This window comes from Pygocentrus nattereri, chromosome 19 (genome assembly GCF_015220715.1).
Source record: "Pygocentrus nattereri isolate fPygNat1 chromosome 19, fPygNat1.pri, whole genome shotgun sequence".
NCBI classification, from domain to species: domain Eukaryota; kingdom Metazoa; phylum Chordata; class Actinopteri; order Characiformes; family Serrasalmidae; genus Pygocentrus; species Pygocentrus nattereri.
Window position 1 is genome coordinate 7,951,730 of NC_051229.1, and position 21,555 is coordinate 7,973,284.

The window sequence follows — 21,555 nt, forward strand, 5'->3', positions numbered from 1 at the left end:
AAGCTGTTATAGCTGCAAAGGGTGGGTTGACATCATGTTAAACCCTATGGATTAAGAATGGGATGTCACTCAAGTTCATATGCGTGTGAAGGCAGGCAAGCAAATACTTTTGGCAATATAGTTTAGCTATAATAGCATCAAAAAGTCCCACATTAATCTATTTTACAGAACGTGAAGCTTTCTTAAAGAGATTATCAGCGTCCTATTGGTGGGATTTCCAGTACTGTGGTGACGCATTGGAGATCAGTACTCCACCAGAGGTGGCGCCCAAGATCAATGAATCATGTTGAACCCAAGACCACCCAGAAGCTCTATTCCTGGGGCCAGGCAGAGTCTAATTTAACTGAAGTTGATCTCGAAGAATGGTAGAGACAATATAAAATACACATTGACCAAGAGTGCATGTATACAGTCTAAGGGCAAAGGGGCAAGGCTCAAGCCCCAACACAAGCCCTCAACCCCCCAAACCAGGTTTTATCTGTGCACATGCCTGCCCACAAAATCCTAAAATCTAGACTGGTGATTGGCTGCCTAGATTTCATTCATATACAATGTGTATAACTAATGTCAGTGCTTCTTGATTAGACTGAAATCTCTTTTGGTCAATTCTAGGTTAAGCCACACCCGCTTTGTTTGTTATTTAATAGAATTATTGTTCAGGAATTGGAGCCAAGGTGTCAGTATTGGTATCGATACCTAACACTACTGAACAATACCCAGCCTTACTTGGGGCACTTTCACACCTGCTGTGAATGCACTTCCAGGTTCGATTCCAGGCTCACTTTGAGACAAGCAGGTTTGTTCTCGCACCTTGTGAACATCTATACCCTAAAAATGTGATGAACAGCAGTTGTTGCTGGCATCTTTCATACAAGAACACATGGGAACTCTGCAGCTTTCTCACTTGAGAAGATTTCTTTGCCATCCAGGCTTTGCCCTCTATATTTAGTACAACAATACTGAACTTAATTTTGATTTTATGCATTTACTGAAGAAGAACATGGTGGTAATTCATTCCTGCTGAATTGTGTAACTACAAAAAAGAAATATTATATACTTATATCGACCACTCTGAATAAATGAAGAGGATAGTAAAGGAAAGTAACACTGAACCACTTGATTTAATTCCCAGTTTTCCAACACGGTGCAAACAGCGCCTGAATTCATTTGAAGATTCCAGGTGGCGAGGGGTGAGTTTTCATGTCGTTGTCAGGGGCGTGGTCATGTTGTTGTTTTCAGGGGGTCATGTCGCTGACTACATGCAGCGAACTTTCTGTGCAAGTATTCTCAGACGTGAAAGTGTGAAAACGCCCTTGTAGTCTAGCCGAAAAAAAATTTTTGTGTGGAAAGTAACCCGAAACACCTAAATAACTAGCTCCGCTCACAGAGTCAGAGGCAATGTAGAGCCGTGCAACACAGACAAAGACAACTTTGTGTGGGTCCATTTCCCTCTACAAAACAAAGGAGGCCTGCTAGGTTTCTATTGTAGCTTCAAAACAGTTCCTGTCTTCACAGGAGTCCAACATGCTAGTGCACTTCCACACCCATGTACTCTGCGTTCTCTGCAGCAGGAAGGTGACCGTTGGCCTTTGGCTTCACCCCCAGCGGACAGAAGTCCTGCTGGTAGTCTGGGTTGTCTATGCTGCTTTGGGCGATGAAGCTGTGCCCGTTGGGCCGGAAGTGACTGGACGAGGAGGGAGAGAGGAGACGAGCCTGAGAGTTGTTTAGATGAGCCTGGGATGTGTTGAGATACTCAGGCGGACTAATTCCAGAAGAGGCTGCTGGGTTTTTGAAGCAGTTGAGGTACTCCTCCTCTGTCTCGTCCAAGACACCTGCGGGGTGGGCCGTACGTGGCGGGGCTGGGTGCTGATAGTTGGGGTTGGACATGTCTGACAGAACGGCACCGTTCTGCTGATTCATGTATTCTGGAGAGGAGAACAAATGAATATTTAGAGAACCTGGGAACTGAATGAATTGAGGGCTTTTATACTGAAATGTCTGCATGATTAAATAATTAATATTTACTATTCATATAAGCCATATTTGAACTTGATCCCTGTAGTAGACACATTAACGTATTTTCACTCAACAAAATATCATAAAATAGAACATAAAATCAACAAAATATGTAGTTTGACCCAGGTGCCCAAACTTTTGCATACAACAGATTGATCACTATCTTTAACATTATATATAAAAACTCAAAAGACGCATGTGGGTTCACTGGTCATTTTAGATAAATAAAATGGCTATAACTGCTTCAGACGCCTGGTTCCTATTACCAACACTGTAAAGGAATCTGAATCGGTTTCCATACAATGAACCATTTTAGATAAACCCACTCTAAATGACTTGTTTACATCCCAATAACTGAATTATCCAGACTTAAAAACTCTGAATAGAATTTCACTTTAAGTTAAGACCAATAAAGCGAATAATACCTGAAAGCTAAGATCCCAGCAACTACCATGTGCAAACTACACGTTATTTCACATAGAAAATAACTTAAGTCTGTAAATAATTGTCCCTCTTTATACATAAAGTATGAGAGAGTGTCAGAAGGCAAATTATATGAGATCACTTGTCAGCTTAATGTGGTTTGGGACAGTTGTGAGTGGATTTAGTGCTGCTGTTTGAATAATGCTAATTGTTAGCTTGTAGGCATCCATTACTCACTTTAGTCACATTAGCATCGGGTGCAAAGCAAAATTTCAGACTCCAAACATGTCTTGGCTGATCGATGTTTGGTTTAAGAGAAAAACTGTGTAAATTATATATTTTTAAAAATGTATTCCTTTCATTTTGTTAAGGGAGCACTACCTCCCTAACTCTATTCATTAAGCTGTTGCCTAGTCTAGATGGACAGATAGCTCACGCAATAGCCTCATTCAATAAAAGAGGGTTGGGGGCAAAGCCCAAACCTGAACTCAGTGCCACTCACCTGGGGCAGGCTGGAAGTCTCCATCCAGGAACTGGTCTGTCGGGTCTGGAATGTAGCGCAGCACGAGACTGTTCTCTCTGACTGGGAAGAGATTCTGAAACAAAAGCACCTTACTTAGCGAGTACATGCGCACCACTCATAAACGTATAATCCAGCAAAGAACGTTATATTTCCTAAAACTAGATCATGGCTATAACTTCAGCTACACAGATGTCCTGAGACCAATTTAATCCATGTGTATGTCTTATGTCTTAATGGTGACTATCGCTGCTGTCGGAACAAAAAATTCTATCTCCAAAATGGTAACTTTACAGGAGAAGGAAAAAACCTACTTTACTTTTAATGCAAGTCAATGGAACCAGGCGTCTTCCCATGTCATTTTGGGCCTTATCTTTTGGTCCATCCATTATGAAATTTACACACAATGTAAAGGCTAACAGGCACTTTCAAAAGATGTCAAAAACTGAAAAACGTCAAAAATGAAGATACGAGCTTTTGTTCCGAGAGCAGCGATATGTATCTTTTTCATTATTTTTCATTATCTTTCATTATTTTTTTTTCTTATACTGCATTTATGGCAGTCACAATAACAAAAGAATTCAGACTCTAACTTGACTGCCTGTCTGTGAAGCAGTTTGAGCTGCTACTGGTGTAACAAAAGTAGTCAATGCTCTCAGCAGTTGACGCGTTAAACTTAAACTCGTACATGCAAATAAATGCATAAAGCGTGTGCAGTGATACAGCTAAACCTGCTATGTTCAGGATGGAGATGAAGACGTTATCCTACTGAAGGAATTTAGCTTCAGTAATAGAATAGTAATTCTAGGCAGTTGCTATGGTGTTAATAGGAGAGGTTGCTACAGTGATTCAGTTTGTTATTTAGGCATGGCTTGGTGGTTGTTAGGTGATTGGTAAGGTGTTGCTAGGCCATTGCTGTGGTATCCCAGGTGGTTGCTAAGGAGTTGTTAGGCCATTGCTGTGCTATGTGCTATGGGGAAAAAAATGGTGCTTCAATGAGTGCCATAAGGAGCACTGTAGGAACAGCCCAAGTCGAACTGCTTAAAGTACCAGCAACCTATTTAGGTATAGGCTCTACAATCCAGCAAAGCTTCACGGTTCTAGCGCTAAAGCTATAGGATGAATAGCGTTCCAAAGTTTTGCAAACTTTTACAAGCCAACTTAATAACACACAATAGAAAGACACTTAGCAAGGCTCTGGCAGTTTATTAGGTACCCTGTCCCTCTCATTGGTCATTTTATCTTATATTACACACTGACTTAAATATCAGGTCGCTAAAGTAAACAGAGATGTGGAACAAACATTTGTACAATGTCAATTTCAGTGTCACACTGTAATATTTACAGTTCTGCACGTGAGCCTCTGAAAATCTTTCATTTTTTTCAAGGATTAACTATTTTTGTTACGTTAGTATGAAAAATGCTTTATAAATAAATCAGCTGATTTCTGGGGAATAACTGGTATGACTGTTTAAAGTGCTGCACAGGAAATGGTCACATTTGGTGACACTAGTACAGTTTCAGGGCCTTTTGCCATCGCTCACTCACCCCATTCCTGTTCAGGCACGATCCGATGCTGCTGTTGAGACTCTGCAAAAACAACAAAGACGTGGTCTTATTCACAATCTTGACAACTACTTAAATACAACACACACACACACACACACACACAGAACTTTGTCTTTTACTTCTTTTTTACTTTAGTGAATGTCTCTCATGGGTTTTGAAATAATTTTTTTTTTGGTGGGGCCACAATAGATACCTTCAAATTCTGACACCTCTATAATTAATAGAGCATAAACATATTTTACGCTTAATTAAACGATATGCTGGCACCTGAAGTGATCCTGAACAAACACAATGAAGAAACTGTGAGAGGAAATACAGTATGTTGAAAACAAACGTCTTATGATTTCCCAATCACACTGGCTTTAAGGGGCCGGTCAGATCTTCACTGGCTCCACCCCTTGCCCATGCAAAAGTCAGAAGCCCTTCTATGTATTTAATTTAATAAGAAACTATGAAAGAATGAAGCCTCAAAAAGTAAATATATCATGTTTTATGTATTTAATGTGTCCACTCTGCAGTTATTACAGCTTCTGTTCTTTTTAGGAGACTTGCTTTCATCAGTCCATAAAACCTCACTCCACATCTCAAATGTCCAGGTCCTAGTTAAAGTTTTCTTATTGCTTGTCTTTTTTGCCTTAGTTGTCTTCTCATAGCAGAAGGACGGACAAAAACACTTAACCTTTTTCCAGATTTGAGCTTTATAAATGCTGTTTATCTGATGGGCACAGTGTTGGTGGTATACCAGGTGCTGCAGGTGGTTGTTAGGAGTCTCATTTTCTTTGTATCGTTTAATCATTATTTGAACTCATTTCCTTTAATCTCTTCTTCATGCATGTTGATTATCTCATTGTCTCCAACCTCCTTCGAAATATCTCCTGAAAAATAAATAACTTGCACGTAATTTTACGTCCTTTTTGACTGGAAATGAAATCAGTGGAGGGCGGTCTCTGAATTCCTGAATGTTTCACATATATGCTACCTGGTTATCATACTTTATCATAGGCTTTATCAAAAGGCTTATCAACATATTGTTCTGTCTTGAATGGAGCAGCTGGATTACGCTGGGGCTGGATACTCAGTCTCAGTGAACTGTCAAAGAGTTTCGCAGTATTTTTCTTCAGCAGCCGCAGCAAAGATCGGTCAACTTTCCGTTCCTGCCAGTCCCAGCCACACTGAACCATTTGATAGACAGACTGCAGACAAGATAATAACTTCTCTTTTGTGTTCACAGCCTGGCTGTTTTAAGCAGAAAGAAACACATTCCCACCCAAAGCCTCCACAGCTTAATAACCAACCTCCAAACTTAAAACGTTTCCTTTCTCAAAACTCTCTTTTAAAAAACAAAGGAGAGAAAGGAGCTAACTAGGCTACCATCTGTGACATGGGATCCAGCCCATACATGGCTACAGAGCGACAGCTGTGCTATATAAGCCAATATTTTAGCTAAGGCCCTTTTTTTTCCCCAGTCAAATATTTTTGAACAAGAAGTGTTGCCTGCAAAGGCAATCACACTTGAAAGGCTCGGGGGAGTTTAGTGAGCACTCAGGAGCAGGCAAAGGGCCAAAAAACGACGAGGACACTGAGGCCTGGCAGGCCACTCAGACGCTTTTTTCACACAGAACACTCATTAATCAACGGGCACCTGGGAGGAAGCGGAGGTGGTAGTGAGGAGGGGGGCTGGACAGGAGAGCAGGAAATGGGCGACTGACGCTGGGCCAGCAAGAAGCAGGCCAGGTAGCAGATCCACCTCTGCAGTTGGGAACTCAGAGCTGGTCATCATGCGTATGACGCCCTGAACATTTAAAGGGCTACTTTCAACTTTTAACAGTGTTTGCACACCATGTCTGCATGTTTTCACTCTTTCTTTTTTGTTCCTTGTTGCCGCGTGATGTTCCTGGAGGAACGTAATTTCACTCCACTGTGTACTTGGACATAGATGGAAGGACAATAAAAGCCTCTTGACTTGACTTGACTCAAATGAAGACCTTAAATTCAGTTTCACACCCTTGATTTTGTAATCACTGTCAGTTAACTGAACTGTTGATGTAACCGTTGTAATTGGTTACTTAGTGTTATTCCAACCAGAAATTGCAAAATCCACAACAGGAAACCGGACTCGAGATACAGTTTTGAAGACATCTACGATAAAGTGTACTTTTGTGCCATGACTTTTGCACAGACTACGTTTAGCTTTTTTAAAAATTCAGCAAGTGAAGGATGCGTTGACTAGGGTACCCAAACTTTTGCACATGTTAAAAATCTTGGTGATGCTCTATAAACACTATTATAGACTTGGTAGTGTAGTTGGTAGTTTTTTGACACTTTATGACATGCTATCTATAAACATGGGCACAATAACTAAGTTCAACTAGTAGTAACTAGTAGACTTGGTAGTTTTTTGACACTTTATGACATGCTATCTATAAACATGGGCACAATAACTAAGTTCAGCCTTCTAATAATATATATATATATATATATATATATATATATATATATATATATGATACACTTTTTCAGTTTTTACATAATAACAGTGTAGGCAACCACACAACCAAGTCTATTACGCAGCATCTCTGCATCTCTGTGCCGTCTGAGGCGATGATTTAGGCATGCAGTTAGCACAGGACTAATTAAGCTTAATTATAGGCTTAGCTATATTAGCCTCAGCACAAACTTCAAACGCCAAACATTTAGGGAAAGGCGAAATCTGTGTAAGCATTTTCTGACTGTTTCTTTAAAACTGAAACTGGACATAATTGCATTCAGAACCATCAGCCAACTGTGTTTGCATGTTGTGGAATTAGACCGCCTCATTTAACCCACCCGTGCAGTGAAACACCCACATACATGCACCCTAGTGAACGCACACACTAGGGGCCAGCGAGCTGACAGCCGAGGGGACCGAACCGGCAACCTTCCAGTCACAGGGCTGGTTCCCTAACCTCCAGCCCATGACTGCCCCCATGTGGAGTGAGATTGTATGGACTGTTGAGTCTAAATTTGGTTGTTTGCATGATGAGAAGCAGAAAATGTGACTAATGTCTAGTACTGAACTTACTAAGAAAAGAAACCTGAGACTAAGAAAAGAAAAACTGATTGGCTGTTTTGACTGGAAATGAAATAAATGGAGGGATGTTTCTGACTTTTGCCAAGCACTGTATGTGGAATTACCCCCTCAAAGGTATTAATACAAGTGTATGTGTCTGTGTGCGTGTGTGTGTGTGTGTGTGTGTGTGTGTGTGTGTGTTATTACCACAGAGTGCAGCAGGTGTGTACGGGAAGTGCTGGGGCTGCTGAAGAAGCCATGGTTGGGCACTAAATACTCATCAGCGTCCACAGCCTCGTCCAGGTCCACACCGCTCATCAGGCTGCGGTAGAACTTGGAGTCTGTGGGGCTCGGAAGGTGCATCCTCTCATCACCCTGCACAAGACAAAATCAACCGCTTTCATTCACCTACAATTCTCCTTGCCTTTTTGAGAGTAAGACTTGATGTAAAAATGCAGAATTGATTAGACTACTATACAGTCGTGTGCAAAAGTTTGGGCGCCCCAGTCAAATGGCATGTTTCATTGATTTTCTAAGTGAAAAAAGTTTACGCATTCCCCATAGAGAACAAACGTCTGCACATTTGATGTACAATTACTGTGTGTTTTCTGAATTGAATACAGTGGGGAACCATATAACATAAAATTGTGGCCTGTTTAAACGTTATGGTACATTTTATATCTCATGTCACATTTCATTTTGTTCTGTGTAGAGGATGTGTTAACTTATTTTCACTTATAAAATCAACAAAACATGTACTTTCACTCGATTGTTCAAACTTTTGCATCCAACTGTCCTTCAGTGTGACCATTTTTGGCCTAAATAAAATCATTTTCATTGAATTTAAAGGCTATTTTCAGCTGTAAAAATTCTATTTCTAATTCTATATTACAATACTGTGTATATAGTTCATCCAGAAACATTTTCTAAAAAATCATAACTGAATCAAATCAGAGTTGCACAGTGGCCACAGTACACCCACTGGTCACTTTGCACCTACATGGACTGTCCATTTTTTCAGGTCCACTTATAAAGGACACTCTGTAGTCCTACAATTGCAGTTTGTAGTCCGTCTGTATCTCTGCATAATTTGTTAGCTTCCCTTTACTCCTCACTTTTCCAGCCAACAGTGGCCAGAAACTGACCACTGATGAAGAACTAGAGGATGACTAACACAAATTGTTCAGCAACAGATGAGCTGTCCTCTTCAACTTTACATCTACATGGTGGAACAACAAGGTAGGTGTGGTTAATACCACGTCAGCATCATTGCAGTACTAAGAATGATCCACCACCCAAAAAATGCCTGCTCTGTGGGGGTCCTGTGGGGGTCCTGAATATGGAAGAACAGGGTAAAATGTATGCAGAGAAACAGATGGACTAAAATTTGCAATTGCAGAGCTACAAACTGCCACTATATGGTAAGTAGAGCTGGAAAAAGGAACAATGTAGATGTGTAGATGCAAGGTATAAAATGGCCAATGGGAGTATATCATCACTGTATCTTTTCTGGCCCCATTTTGTTTTTTATTTTTTTGCATATTTGACAACAGCAGCTGTCCTTTGCACTGTTTCAAACCTTTATCATGATTTGACCACTAGAAATGCTCCAAAATGACTTTACATGAAATCCAATTGAAAGCCCAGACCCTTTTCCCCTTTTTCTGTAAAGTTACTGTTTTAGGGATACAAGGTTTTGTTCCCAACAACAACGGTATTCAAGCTCTCACCTGAATGACAAGGTAGCGTGTTGGATCTCGTGCCATCTTGGAAAACTCTGCAATGAGCTCTCTGAACCTTGGCCTGCTGTCTGCATCGATCATCCAGCCTGAGGTAGAACATGACCACAATGATGAGGATGAGGAAATAACATTTGTGTCTGGTTTGCAAAAGCCTCAATATTCAGCTGAACGAATCTTCTGAATATGTCTTCGAAATTATAGTCAAACTTCTCTCATTCTCCGATTCCATTAACTCTGAAACTTCAGCAGGTCCAGGTGATTCTTTTTCTAAAAATACTGATCCAGATATCAAGACTAGGCTGATCTCAGGATGCGGAGCAACCTTACATTTGACCATGATCATGTACACGTCGATGGTGCAGATCGGAGGCTGTGGCAGCCTCTCTCCCTTCTCCAAAACTCCTGCGATTTCACTGGCAGGGATTCCGTCATACGGCTTCGTCCCAAACGTCATCAGTTCCCAGACAGTCACGCCTACAGAGGCAATGTTAAACAGACACTGAAGGAATGGTTCAGTCAAAAAAGAGTGAAAACAAATAGCTGTCAATGAGCACGATGCAAATTGCATGCCAACTGGAGGCTACAAGTTTCCATTCATTGGTTGGTATAGCATAGTGGATAACATCTCTGCCTTCCACGCTGTAGGCGGGGGTTCAATCACAAACACTCTACACTATACTAATAAGAGTCCTTGGGCAAGACTCCTAACACTACATTCACCTGTCTGTGTAAAAATGATCAAACTGTAAGTCCCTCTGGATAAGAGCATCTGCCAGATGCCATAAATTCATTCTTAGTCACCTTCTTTCAAATACGCTCTCAGATCTTCAGTCCAGATCTGTATGTCTTTGAAACACAACCTAGAAGTGTAATATAGCATAGTGCACTAATACAGTCGGCTCCATAATTGTTTGCACTTTTGGTAAAGATGCGTAAAGTAGGACATTAAAAAACACATTTGTGATTAAGCAGCTCGATCTCACATTGAACATATCGGCAAATATTTCTCCAAGGATCACAGACGAAGTTAGATTTAGCCATCTAACTGTGCTATAAGAAACAATCCTCTAGAATTCACTAGACACCACTGGACAGAAGAGACAAATAAAGAGCTTTCCGGTAACAAACAATTAAGATGGATCTGAAGAATTACATAGAAATTAACCTTACACCTATAGTTAAGTTGGTTCTGTGATGTCTGGGGTTGTTTTTTCTCCAAAGGCCCTGAGAAATGTAGATACATGGCATCATGGACACCACCAGGATATTTTGATTACAAACCTGGCAAAAAACTAAAAATTGGGTCAGGCTTGGATCAAGACAACGATCCAAAACATACGTCTAAATCCAGAAAAGTGGTCCAGTGACCTCAGAATCAAGCTTGTGACATGGTTGTTGCAGTCCCCTGAACCCAGTTGAAAACCTGTGTGGTGAGTTGTTGAGGTGAGCCCAGAAGAGAGAACATACACATTTTAAAAAGATGGTTCTTCAAGGGTTCTTTAGTAAAGAAAATGGTTCTGCTTAGAACCATGATGATTCAAAGAACACTCTGCATGATTAAAGGATGCTTTACATCATGAAAAGGTTCTTCAGATTGGTGGAGAATGTGCTATGGTTCTATATGGAATATTTGTGACAATGGTTCAATACAGCACCCAGAAGGGTTCTTCTTTTGTTATGATGTCAAGCATGTAACAATAGAAGAACCCTTCAGGGTGCGGTATAGAAGCCGTTTCAAAGAGATTCCCATCTATTGCACGTTCATGCATTTTCATCAATCTGAAGAACCCTTTCAAGATGCAAAGAAACATTTAATCACGCAGATGGTTCTTTGAGTGTTCATGGTTCTATATTTACTAAAAACCCTTGAAGAGCCATCTTTTTAAGAGTGTGGCACACTGGATGATCTTGAATTGCAAGGTTTTCATTTTCTTAGATTAAATTTATTTCATATGAAACTTCTAGAGTCAGACTGAGCTAATTTACCACAAACATACCCCCCCCCCCCAATCTTTACCAGGGGTACCAGTAACTCTGTCGCTGACAGTGTACTCTAGTTCGCTGAGAAGGATTTCTTACCATAACTCCACACATCACTCTGATGTGTGTATGTCCTGTGAAGGATGGATTCAAGCGCCATCCATTTTATTGGTACCTAAACAAAAAAGGAAATTCCTGTTTAGTATTAACGCGTCGATGACCTCAGCCCTTAGAAATATACATTCCTCACTCAATTCAGCAGCTGTAATAACGAAAGAGCTCCAGAACAAAGATATTTAATGCTTTACCTTATACCTGATGTACCTTTTTATATTGTAAATATGTGTATATTGTTTGTACATGTACATTTTGTAAATATGAAAAATGTAAACATTCACTCATTCTCAAACACCTGCAACACATTCCAAAAAGGTGAGAATTTAGGACGAGGAACATTGTGAAATGTTCAAAAAACATTTGTTCCAAGTGACGCAATCATCCTTGGGTATAACAAGTCTCCAGGAAAGGCCTAGTTCCTTATAACCGTGTGCACAAAAACATCAGTAAATAATCTAGTAGTTTAAGAACAGTGTTTCTCAACAAGCGATTGTAAGGATCTTACGTACAGTGGGGAGAACAAGTATTTGATACACTGCTGATTTTTCAGGTTTTCCCACTTGCAAAGCATGTAGAAGACTGTAATTTTTATCATAGGTACTCTTCAACTGTGAGTGATGGAATCTAAAACAAAAATCCAGAAAAATACATTGTATGATTTTTAAATAATTAATTTCCATTTTATTGTGTGAAATAAGTATTTGATACACCAGAAAAAGAAACTTAATATTTGGTACAGAAACCTTTGTTTGCAATTACAGAGATGAGACGTTTCCTGTAGTTCTTGACAAGGTTTGCACACACTGCAGCAGGGATTTTGGCCCACTCCTCCATACAGATCTCCTCCAGAGCCTTCAGGTTTCATGGCTGTCGCTGGGCCACACGGACTTTAAGCTCCCTCCAAAGATTTTCTATTGGATTCAGGTCTGGAGACTGGCTAGGCCACTCCAGGACCTTAAGATGTTTCCTACGGAGCCACTCTTTAGTTGCCCTGGCTGTGTGTTTTGGGTCGTTATCATGCTGGAAGACCCAGCCACGACCCATCTTCAGTGCTCTTACTGAGGGAAGGAGGTTGTTGGCCAAAATCTCACGATACATGGCCCCATCCATCCTTCCCACAATATGGTGCAGTCGTCCTGTCCCCTTTGCAGAAAAGCGTCCCCAAAGAATGATGTTTCCACCGCCATGCTTCACGGTTGGGATGGTGTTCTTGGGGTTGTACTCATCATTCTTCTTCCTCCAAACATGACGAGTGGAGTTTAAACCAAAAAGTTCTATTTTTGTCTCGTCAGACCACATGACCTTCTCCCATTCCTCCTCTGGATCATTCAGATGGTCATTTGCAAACTTCAGACGGGCTTTGACATGCGTTGGCTTGAGGAAGGGCACCTTGCGTGCACTGCAGGATTTTAATCCTTGACGGCGTAGAGTGTTACTGATTGTTTTCTTTGAGACTGTGGTCCCAGCTCTATTCAGGTCATTGACCAGGTCCTGCCGTGTAGTTCTGGGCTCATTCCTCACCTTCCTCAAGATCATTGATGCTCCACGAGGTGAGATCTTGCATGGCGCCCCAGACCGAGGGAGATTTTCTGTTATTTTGCATTTCTTCCATTTTCTAATAATTGCACCAACAGTTGTTGCCTTCTCACCAAGCTGCTTGCCTATTGTCCTGTAGCCCATCCCAGCCTTGTGCAGGTCTACAATTTTATCCCTGATGTCCTTACACAGTTCTCTGGTCTTGGGCATTGTGGAGATGTTGGAGTCTGACTGATTGAGTGTGTGGACAGGTGTCTTTTATACAGGTAACGAGTTCAAATAGGTGCAGTTAATACAGGTAATGAGTGGAGAACAGGAGGGCTTCTTAAAGAAGAAGTAACATGTCTGTGAGAGCCAAAATTCTTACTGGTTGATAGATGATCAAATACTTATTTCACACAATAAAATGGAAATTAATTATTTAAAAATCATACAATGTATTTTTCTGGATTTTTGTTTTAGATTCCATCACTCACAGTTGAAGAGTACCTATGATAAAAATTACAGTCTTCTACATGCTTTGCAAGTGGGAAAACCTGAAAAATCAGCAGTGTATCAAATACTTGTTCTCCCCACTGTATTTCACCCTCTACAATGAATAATATCATCAAAAGATTCAGGGAATTCAGAGAAATGACTGTGCGTAAAGGGCAAGGCCAAAAACCACAAGTGAATGCCTGTGATCTTCAGCCCTCCAGACAGAACTGCATTAAACACGGGTATGTTTTTGTGATGGATATCACCACCCAACCCTCCACCAGCAGACCAGGCTTTGATTCCCCGGTCCGGAAAGAACCTAAAGACCTTAGGCAAGGCTCTAATGCTACATTAGCTTACTTCTGTAACAGACTGGAAGTCATTTTGGATAAAAAAATATCTGCTGAATGCTGAATGTAATACAGGCTAATTTCCCCTTTTAAAAAATCGAATTTGTTGCCTTAACTCTGGATGGACACTCTAATGCTGGATTGGCATTATAGTGCCAATCCAGTGATATTTTGAGTTTCTTTCTGGTACACACCTTCCCACCATCTGCATGGTACTCCTTCTCATCAGCGCTGAGCAGCTTGGCCAGCCCAAAATCAGTGATCTTAACATGCTGAGGGGTCTTCACCAGCACATTACGCGCAGCCAGGTCCCTGTGCACCAGGTGGCGTTCTTCTAGGTAGCTCATTCCCTGAAACAGATGGCAAGCACAAAGTTCAGGGACTTTCCACAAAGAGTATGAGAAACAGAAATGAGAAACAGGTTTTTCCCAATCTACTGCGTATTCTTGTTTGTGCAAACAGCATAATTCCATTAAGTTTTGACAGAACACTGCGTGGCATTTGCACCCTGTGCTACAGGCTCCCAAGTATGTGAAAACATAATGATACATGAAATGTTTTTCGCTTCTCTCTCCACGTCCTCGCCACAGCTATCTGATCATCTCATTAAGAAGTGCAAAGCGCAGGGAAAATATAATTCATTCTGAAGACCACCGGGGAAATATGACAAACACTGGCAAAATTCTTCAACTGCCTTCCTTTAGAGTTTAATTAGAATTTATCAAAGCGTATCAGATAGAGATAACATTCAGCACATCAGACCGCACGGCAGCTGGCGCTCTCAAACATGATGAAGCTTCTCTGAATGGCTGTAATAACCACTTTTCTTTATAGCTCTTTGTGGACCAAGGCAATATTGCTGTGTTAACACTCTGGTCTGCAGAAGGAGCCAGTACAGTAGCAGGGAGACTTCTGTGAAAGCTTGCCTGGTCCTTATTGGACAGGCCTTTTCTGGGAATCATTTCTCAAGATCCACAAAGGGATACTAAATCACCCTGAGACTGAGACACACTGTAAGACATTTAAGAGCTTGGCTTTAGCCTTCTTCCACTGACAATATATGTGATAATGAATTGATGGCTCTGCAAGGCCCCTATGGCCATTCCACTGTCAGAAAGGAAACTGATGTGGACATTTTCAGTTAATATAATGAAACTATATATTTTTCCCCGTAACTCTGTTATCAGATTAATTAGGATGCTCTTGGCTCTGCTTGTGTGAAATGGTGTGACCCTGTGTTGAGCTGCTAGTGAGCAAGACGTGTTGAAAAACTAGGGGAAACTATTCACACCTCTCCACAAAGATGGCTGTACTGACACAAAACAGAAGCTGCAACTGCAGTTTCTTTCATATCAACAAATCGTGTGCTTCCACAATAAAAAACAGAATTAAACATAATAAAACACTTTTATTAATGTTAACTTGCCTGACCACCTACAAAGACAGAAAACCAGCTCACTTCCAGTTTGTTTAATATACAAATATATTTCAACAGTGCCTCAAAATGCACAGCTCAACCCAAAGACCTTATAAACAGGTGGATTTAGGATCGTATGGCTACCATGAAAAGGTTTAAGGAGCTCAGTACAATTTCTGTTGATGTATCTTTATTGTCAAATAGTTCATACTCAGATAAGCAAAATTAAAGTTTTAAATTGAGTCTTAAAAATGGAAATATAAAATACTCTACTTCTCTGCTCCATTGCTCCGCTACTTTGATGTGAAAATGATCCTAAAAATAATAGAATGGTTGTCAACAAAGATTAAAAAAGCAGTCAATACCTTCGCAATCTGCACACACCAGTTGAGCAAGTGCTGAGAGCCAATGTTGTCCTTGTTCTCCTTGACGTAGTCTAACAGGCAGCCATAGGGCATGAGCTGGGTGACTAGCTGCACTGTGGACGTCAGGCAGATACCCAGCAGGCGGCATACATGAGGATGTTCCACACTGGCCATCACATAGGCCTCCTGAAGGTACAAAGGCAGTTAACATGAATGAAGTATGGAGCTTGGACAAGTGACAACATAGCACAATCTCAGCCCCTAATTCAAACCTAGTCTAGTCTTTTTTTGTTAGAAAAATCATGCAAAAGAACAATCTGAGTGGAACATCGTGAACTTTTCATCAGGTGATAAAATGAATTTTAATGAAAAGTTAGCATGTTGAGATGGGGCCATACCTACGTTCCCAGGGTTCTATGCATCCCAGCCCTTTGTTTGCACACTGTGTGCAAACTTCATGTAGAATGGACCAAAACAAACAACCCAAAATGACTTGGGAAAAGTTCCATTGACTTGCATTAAAAGTACAGTATGTCTTTTCCTTCTCCCGTAAAGTTCTCATTTTGGAGATACAAGGTTTTCTTCCGATGACAGCGATGTAAAAAGCTGAGCATAGGGACCATAGAACCCTGGGAGACATAGAACCCTGGAAACGTAAGGCTTTTAGAACATAGAATATTGGGAACTTCGTGATCTGAGAACATAGGTACACTCCCAGTAGGCACTACGCCATGTCTGTAAGTTTGCAGAAATGTTGGATGTTCAACTTCAAAAGGAAGGCAGGTTTACTGGGAGGCCTCAGTTCACTGAACATCACAAGGACAACCAAGAAAAAACCTACTCGATGCTAAAATGTAACTCTGGACAAGACACTGGAAGTTCTGTAGACTTCTGGCACTGCCGACAAAAATATTTGTTTTCTTTTCTTTTAAGTCGCAAGGGAGTACATGGCTGATATTTCAGATGGTCCTTGATTCAGCATGTCCTTATTAATATTTACAGGCCTGTTCTCTGTCAGATTGCTGTTTCTTCCTCCTATCAAAGGCGCCCATGTTTACATAGTCGAGTTATCTTCAGAGCTACTCTGACTTCCATGCTATCACTAAAAACACATCCTCTCAATCAAAGGGGATTTTCTTTTAAACTTGATTTTTTATCTTGAGTTGGAGCTTTGCTCCTTCAGGTCCAAGAACAAACTGACTTTTTCAGAATTCCACCGTGTGCCATTACACATAACACTGCATGGCATTTATGTCCAGATTCCGACGATGCATCCCTTTCATGTGCATTACAGTAATCAAAACTGACTTTTTGACCTTCTTAGGTTATGTACATGGTCATATCAAGCATGACAATATCATTTAAAAGTCAAAATTCTTGGTTCCCATAGTCCTTGATCGAAGCACAGGCCTCTTAGTTCCAGTGAAGGTACATATAAAGACATTTTAGGCAATTATATTCTTTCAACTTTGTGGCAGCAGTGTGGGGAAGGCCCTTTACAGTGCCAGAATGACCTTGGGAACAAAGTAAGCTCCATAAAGACATGGTTTGATGAGTTTGGTGTGGAGGAACTCCAGTGGCCGGCACAGAGCCCTGATCTCAACCCCACTGGACACCTTTGGGATCAACTGGAATGTCAGCTGTGAGCCAGGCCTTCTTGTCCAACATCCGTGCCTGACCTCACAAAGAACCGAATGGGCACAAATTCCCACAGACACACTCCAAAATCTTGTGGAAAGCCTTCCCAGAAGAGTGGAGCCTGTTATAGCAGGCAACTCCATATTAATGCCTATGGTTTTAGAAAGGGATGTCCATATAGCTCATATAGGCGTGATGTGGTGAAAGGTGTCTACATACATTTGCTCATATAATCAAATCATTTAAATTTTTTTTTTTCAGATTATTAACCCTACAAAATTATCTTTACAGGATAACTTGAGCATAGTTTTTATACCTATATCAACTCATTAGCCTTAACATAATGGTAAAATCTGCTATGCTGTGGCACAAATGTGAGTTTAAAACCTCTGGTAAGCTCTACACTGTTAGAAATGAAGGTTCTGTGCAGGTACATTTTTCGTTCATCAAGGTAAACAATGTTTAAAAGGTAAAAGGTAAACAGAACAATAAAATAAAAAGCCTAAAGACGAGACGGGGTGTGTGGAGTCAGTCCAACTTAGAAAAAAGTATTTCAATGGATTACAGTACAGTACGGGTACAGTTATGCTGTCTGACTAAACTGAATACTGAGATGTACCCTTTGGTGGTACCACCCCAGTGACATAAGGGGCACTGCTCACCTGGCAGTTTCATCTTTTTCGAATAACTGCTATGAAAACAGCTCTGCCATGCTGACAGGCCTGTAAAGACTTAGCTGAAGATTCTGAACATGCTGTGCATAAATTGAAAATAACAGAATAATCATTGCACAATTTAAATAAAAAGAACATTGGACAATCCATGAGACGTCATGAATTGCTAATCAAGACCAAATGAATGTCGTAATAGATTTTCTAGCACTGACAGCTCAAAACCGCTGAAATAAAGACTCTTTGTTGTGATCTGGTACAGTCATATTGTATTGATAAAGATGTCAAACATTCCTTAAACTCACATCCAAAATTTCTTTGTTAGCTTTTGGGGACGTGGCCTCTCGCAAAACTTTTATGGCAACAGGGATCTTCACATCTTCCCCTTCTGGGACCCACAAGCCCTGCAATGAGAGGCATATTATCACAAGATTTCAAAAGGGCTGCATCGCTGAGCATGGAATTCAGTTCCAAGGTCTGAAATTCCAGCACTCGTAAACAAGTGCCATGAGCCAAGTGCTCACTGGAACTGGCCTGGATCTGGAAAGAGACTGAGCAGATGATGTATAGCCTAAAAACACGTTGATTAAAAAGGCATGCCAGCAGATACAAAAACAACACAAGTCCAATGAGGATTGAGTGTCTCACAGTGAGATTATGTGTTCTGTCCACACTGAAAAAAGCAATGGCACTTTCACATTTGCAGATCATTTCCACAACAATAAAATATTCTGCATCAACAAACTCAAATTTACTGAAAGGCAAAAATGTGTTGATATACTGCAACAAGTGAATTCAATGCATCAAATCTTCTTAAATGTGCCATTTTTTAACTACATACTTAAGGGAAAAAATGGATATATTATTATTCTTTAAATAACAATTATATAAAGTTTTGAAATAGTTAAAAAAAATAAAATAAATAAATATATATATTTTTCTTGTTTTCTTACGTTTATGTCACTCTCACATTTGACATATAACTGTTAAAATAAACCAAGGAGGATATTTCCTGTGGGCTGTTTCCTCCACCGTCACATAGTTTTTGTTTGCTATTTTTGTTTGATTTTGTTTTACCTTCATTTTGCTGTTCTTATGCACTGATGTGATTACTCTGAACAATCAGTTTAAACATAGGATTTATATATATATATATATATATATATATATATATATATATATATATATATATATATATATATACAAACACACACACACAGTTATATGTGTGTGTAAAATCTAACAGGATGTTGATAGTCTACATCAGTGGTTCCTAATCTTGGTCCTGGAGAACCCAATTCCCTGTGCATTGTAGTATTTTCCTGCTCCCAACATACCTGATTCAACAAAGCAACTAATTAACAAGCCCTTCCTGGCTTGAACTTGTTTAAGAGCAGGAAAACACAAAAGAAATGTGCAAGGCAGGGGGTTACTTCAGGACCGGGGTTGGGTCTACGTGACGAAAAACTGCTAGCAGGGTTGCCCAATCCTGGTCCTGGGATGCAGCCTTAGTCCCAACTGTAATCTAACACTCCTGATCCAGGTGAGCGAGGCCTTCAGGGGCTTCTGAATACTAGACCTAGGTAAATTACATCCGAACTCTCCACAGCCTACACAGATTTTCTTAAGAAAATAAGTCTTTCTTATGAGAATATTTGAAAATGTCTTCTTAAAATCAAATTGCCTATGAATTTAAGAGCAGATCCTTAGGACGTTTTTTCTTAGACTTTTTCTTTCATGAATCAGGCCCCAGACAACTACCACCACCACAGTAAACAACTGCGACACTGGAAGATTCTCTGGAACGTAGCATTTCACATCACTCTGATTGGATTTGCTAACATTTAATTATGCAGACATTCTGAAATTTTGTGGGAATTCTGCTTTAAATTCAGGGCTTTTCTGTTTATTTAAATATGGGACAACAGAAGAAGATTAGTCACCTTATACACAGTGCCGAAAGCTCCGGAACCCAGCACTTTGATCTTCTTAAACTCTGTTTCTTTGAGGATGCGCAGCAGGGCCTGGTTTGGAGCTTCTCCGCTGGGGGTGAGCGGCTCCACTAACTGAGGAGACAAACACATTCTCTCAGGAAAACACTTCTACACAATCACTAAAGAGCACATCCTGTCTACATCTGCTGTTTCCTCTCCCATAATGACCAGGACAACACTGGCCTTTGTTAAGACAGCCACCTTCCACTTATCGGTGTCAACAGTTGTCAACAGAACAGTAGGCCTGCTGCTCTGGCTTCAGCTTAAAGTGATACTTAGATAATAGAGTGATACTCTGATAATTAGATTTTTATGCAGTTGCCGTTAACACAGTCGATCAGCCAAGACATTTGCATTGGAGCTATAAGGCTAAGCGGTTTGCAAGTAACGGATTGGCATTGTGTAAATAGCATGCCTAAATTATCACAGTTGGTCTAGAGCCTTTTCCCCCTCAAGGCCCACCTGTTTATCACTAGAAAGCATGTTTTTTAGAAAGTGTTTTTACTTAAAAATGTCCTTTTTTAGGAAATGTTCTACATGAGGGGGCCTACTCTTGCAATATGTGATGTGTATCAGTGAACGTGAAACATCGGCAGAATATTGGTGCAACATTGGTGTTACAGTGGAGCTTGTATTAATGTTGTTAACTATCTGAAAACACTGCATATTTCTTTTCTATTGTTAAGTCGATTATTTTTCACTGAAGTGCCATCACATGCCCCCTATGGACCTCTGGCTCAATTTGGTACAGGTCCAAGGACAAGTAAGGAGTGCTTTGCGGCCCACTTGTGGTCCTTGGCCCAGTGGTTAAGAAACTCTGGTCATGACTACTGCTTTTAGCCATACTGTCCATATTGTCTATAGCAGGGATGCAGAACTCCGGTCCTGGAGGGCCAGTGTCCAGCACAGTTTGGTGATTTACCTGCTTGAACACACTTGATCACACTCATCTGTTAATTGGCAGGTTAAATGGGTGTGTTTGAGTGGGGAAACCTCCAAACTGTGCTGGACACTGGCAGGGTGAGTCAAAAGTCACAGGACACTGTTTTATCTTATTTTATTCTTTATGCTGTCACAGGCCTCCACGATGCGGTGCTGAAGGTGGTGTTTGTTGCAGATTTTCTCAGTACACACAATTTGGTCAAGATGACCCCAGAGATAAAAGTCGATAATAAAATAAAAATAAAATGAAATAAAACGTGTCCTGTGACTTTTGACTCGCCCTATACTTAACAACTCAGCCTGGTTTGAGGCCAGCATGCACTCAGCTTGCATGATGCTAACATGCTTAAGCTTCCATTACTGAAGAAGCAACCTTCAGACACCAAACATGCCCTGGCTGATTGACTACATTTAGGCTAAGGGGGGAAAAATCGCATGTTTTCTCCAGTTATCCAGCACTTGGTGTGACCGTGGTAGCTGGTGGAGAGTATGTAGGGTAATGAATAGGGCTGAACCTCTCTCTCCTGCAGCAATCTGCGCAGCGTTCTCTTCCTTTTGATGTGTCGTCTCCTTATGAGCACCGCCACACCCAGACTGAGGATAACAAAGGCCAGGAGACCACCGACCACGCCAGCAGCGATCACGGACATGCCTGAATAACTGAAAGATGGGATACAAAATGTATTTTTTTAATTTGCTGTCACTGAAAGATCTTCATAACTTCTCTTTAGCATGAACAAACCTTACTA

At 40.7% G+C, this 21,555-nt stretch overlaps 1 protein-coding gene across 1 annotated transcript in view; it reads right to left on the reverse strand.

The window, feature by feature from the left end:
• egfra (epidermal growth factor receptor a (erythroblastic leukemia viral (v-erb-b) oncogene homolog, avian)) overlaps positions 1-21,555 on the reverse strand; it is a 92,308-nt gene continuing 70,753 nt past the window's right edge. The window contains exons 17-28 of the mRNA XM_017702499.2: positions 21,322-21,466; positions 19,814-19,936; positions 18,176-18,274; positions 15,562-15,747; positions 13,974-14,129; positions 11,399-11,474; positions 9,647-9,793; positions 9,308-9,405; positions 7,785-7,952; positions 4,508-4,549; positions 2,942-3,035; positions 1-1,925 (exon numbers count right to left, since the gene is read on the reverse strand). Coding sequence (XP_017557988.1) covers positions 1,528-1,925; positions 2,942-3,035; positions 4,508-4,549; positions 7,785-7,952; positions 9,308-9,405; positions 9,647-9,793; positions 11,399-11,474; positions 13,974-14,129; positions 15,562-15,747; positions 18,176-18,274; positions 19,814-19,936; positions 21,322-21,466 — 1,732 coding nt within the window. The 3' untranslated portion in view covers positions 1-1,527. The remainder of the gene's footprint in view (positions 1,926-2,941; positions 3,036-4,507; positions 4,550-7,784; positions 7,953-9,307; positions 9,406-9,646; positions 9,794-11,398; positions 11,475-13,973; positions 14,130-15,561; positions 15,748-18,175; positions 18,275-19,813; positions 19,937-21,321; positions 21,467-21,555) is intronic.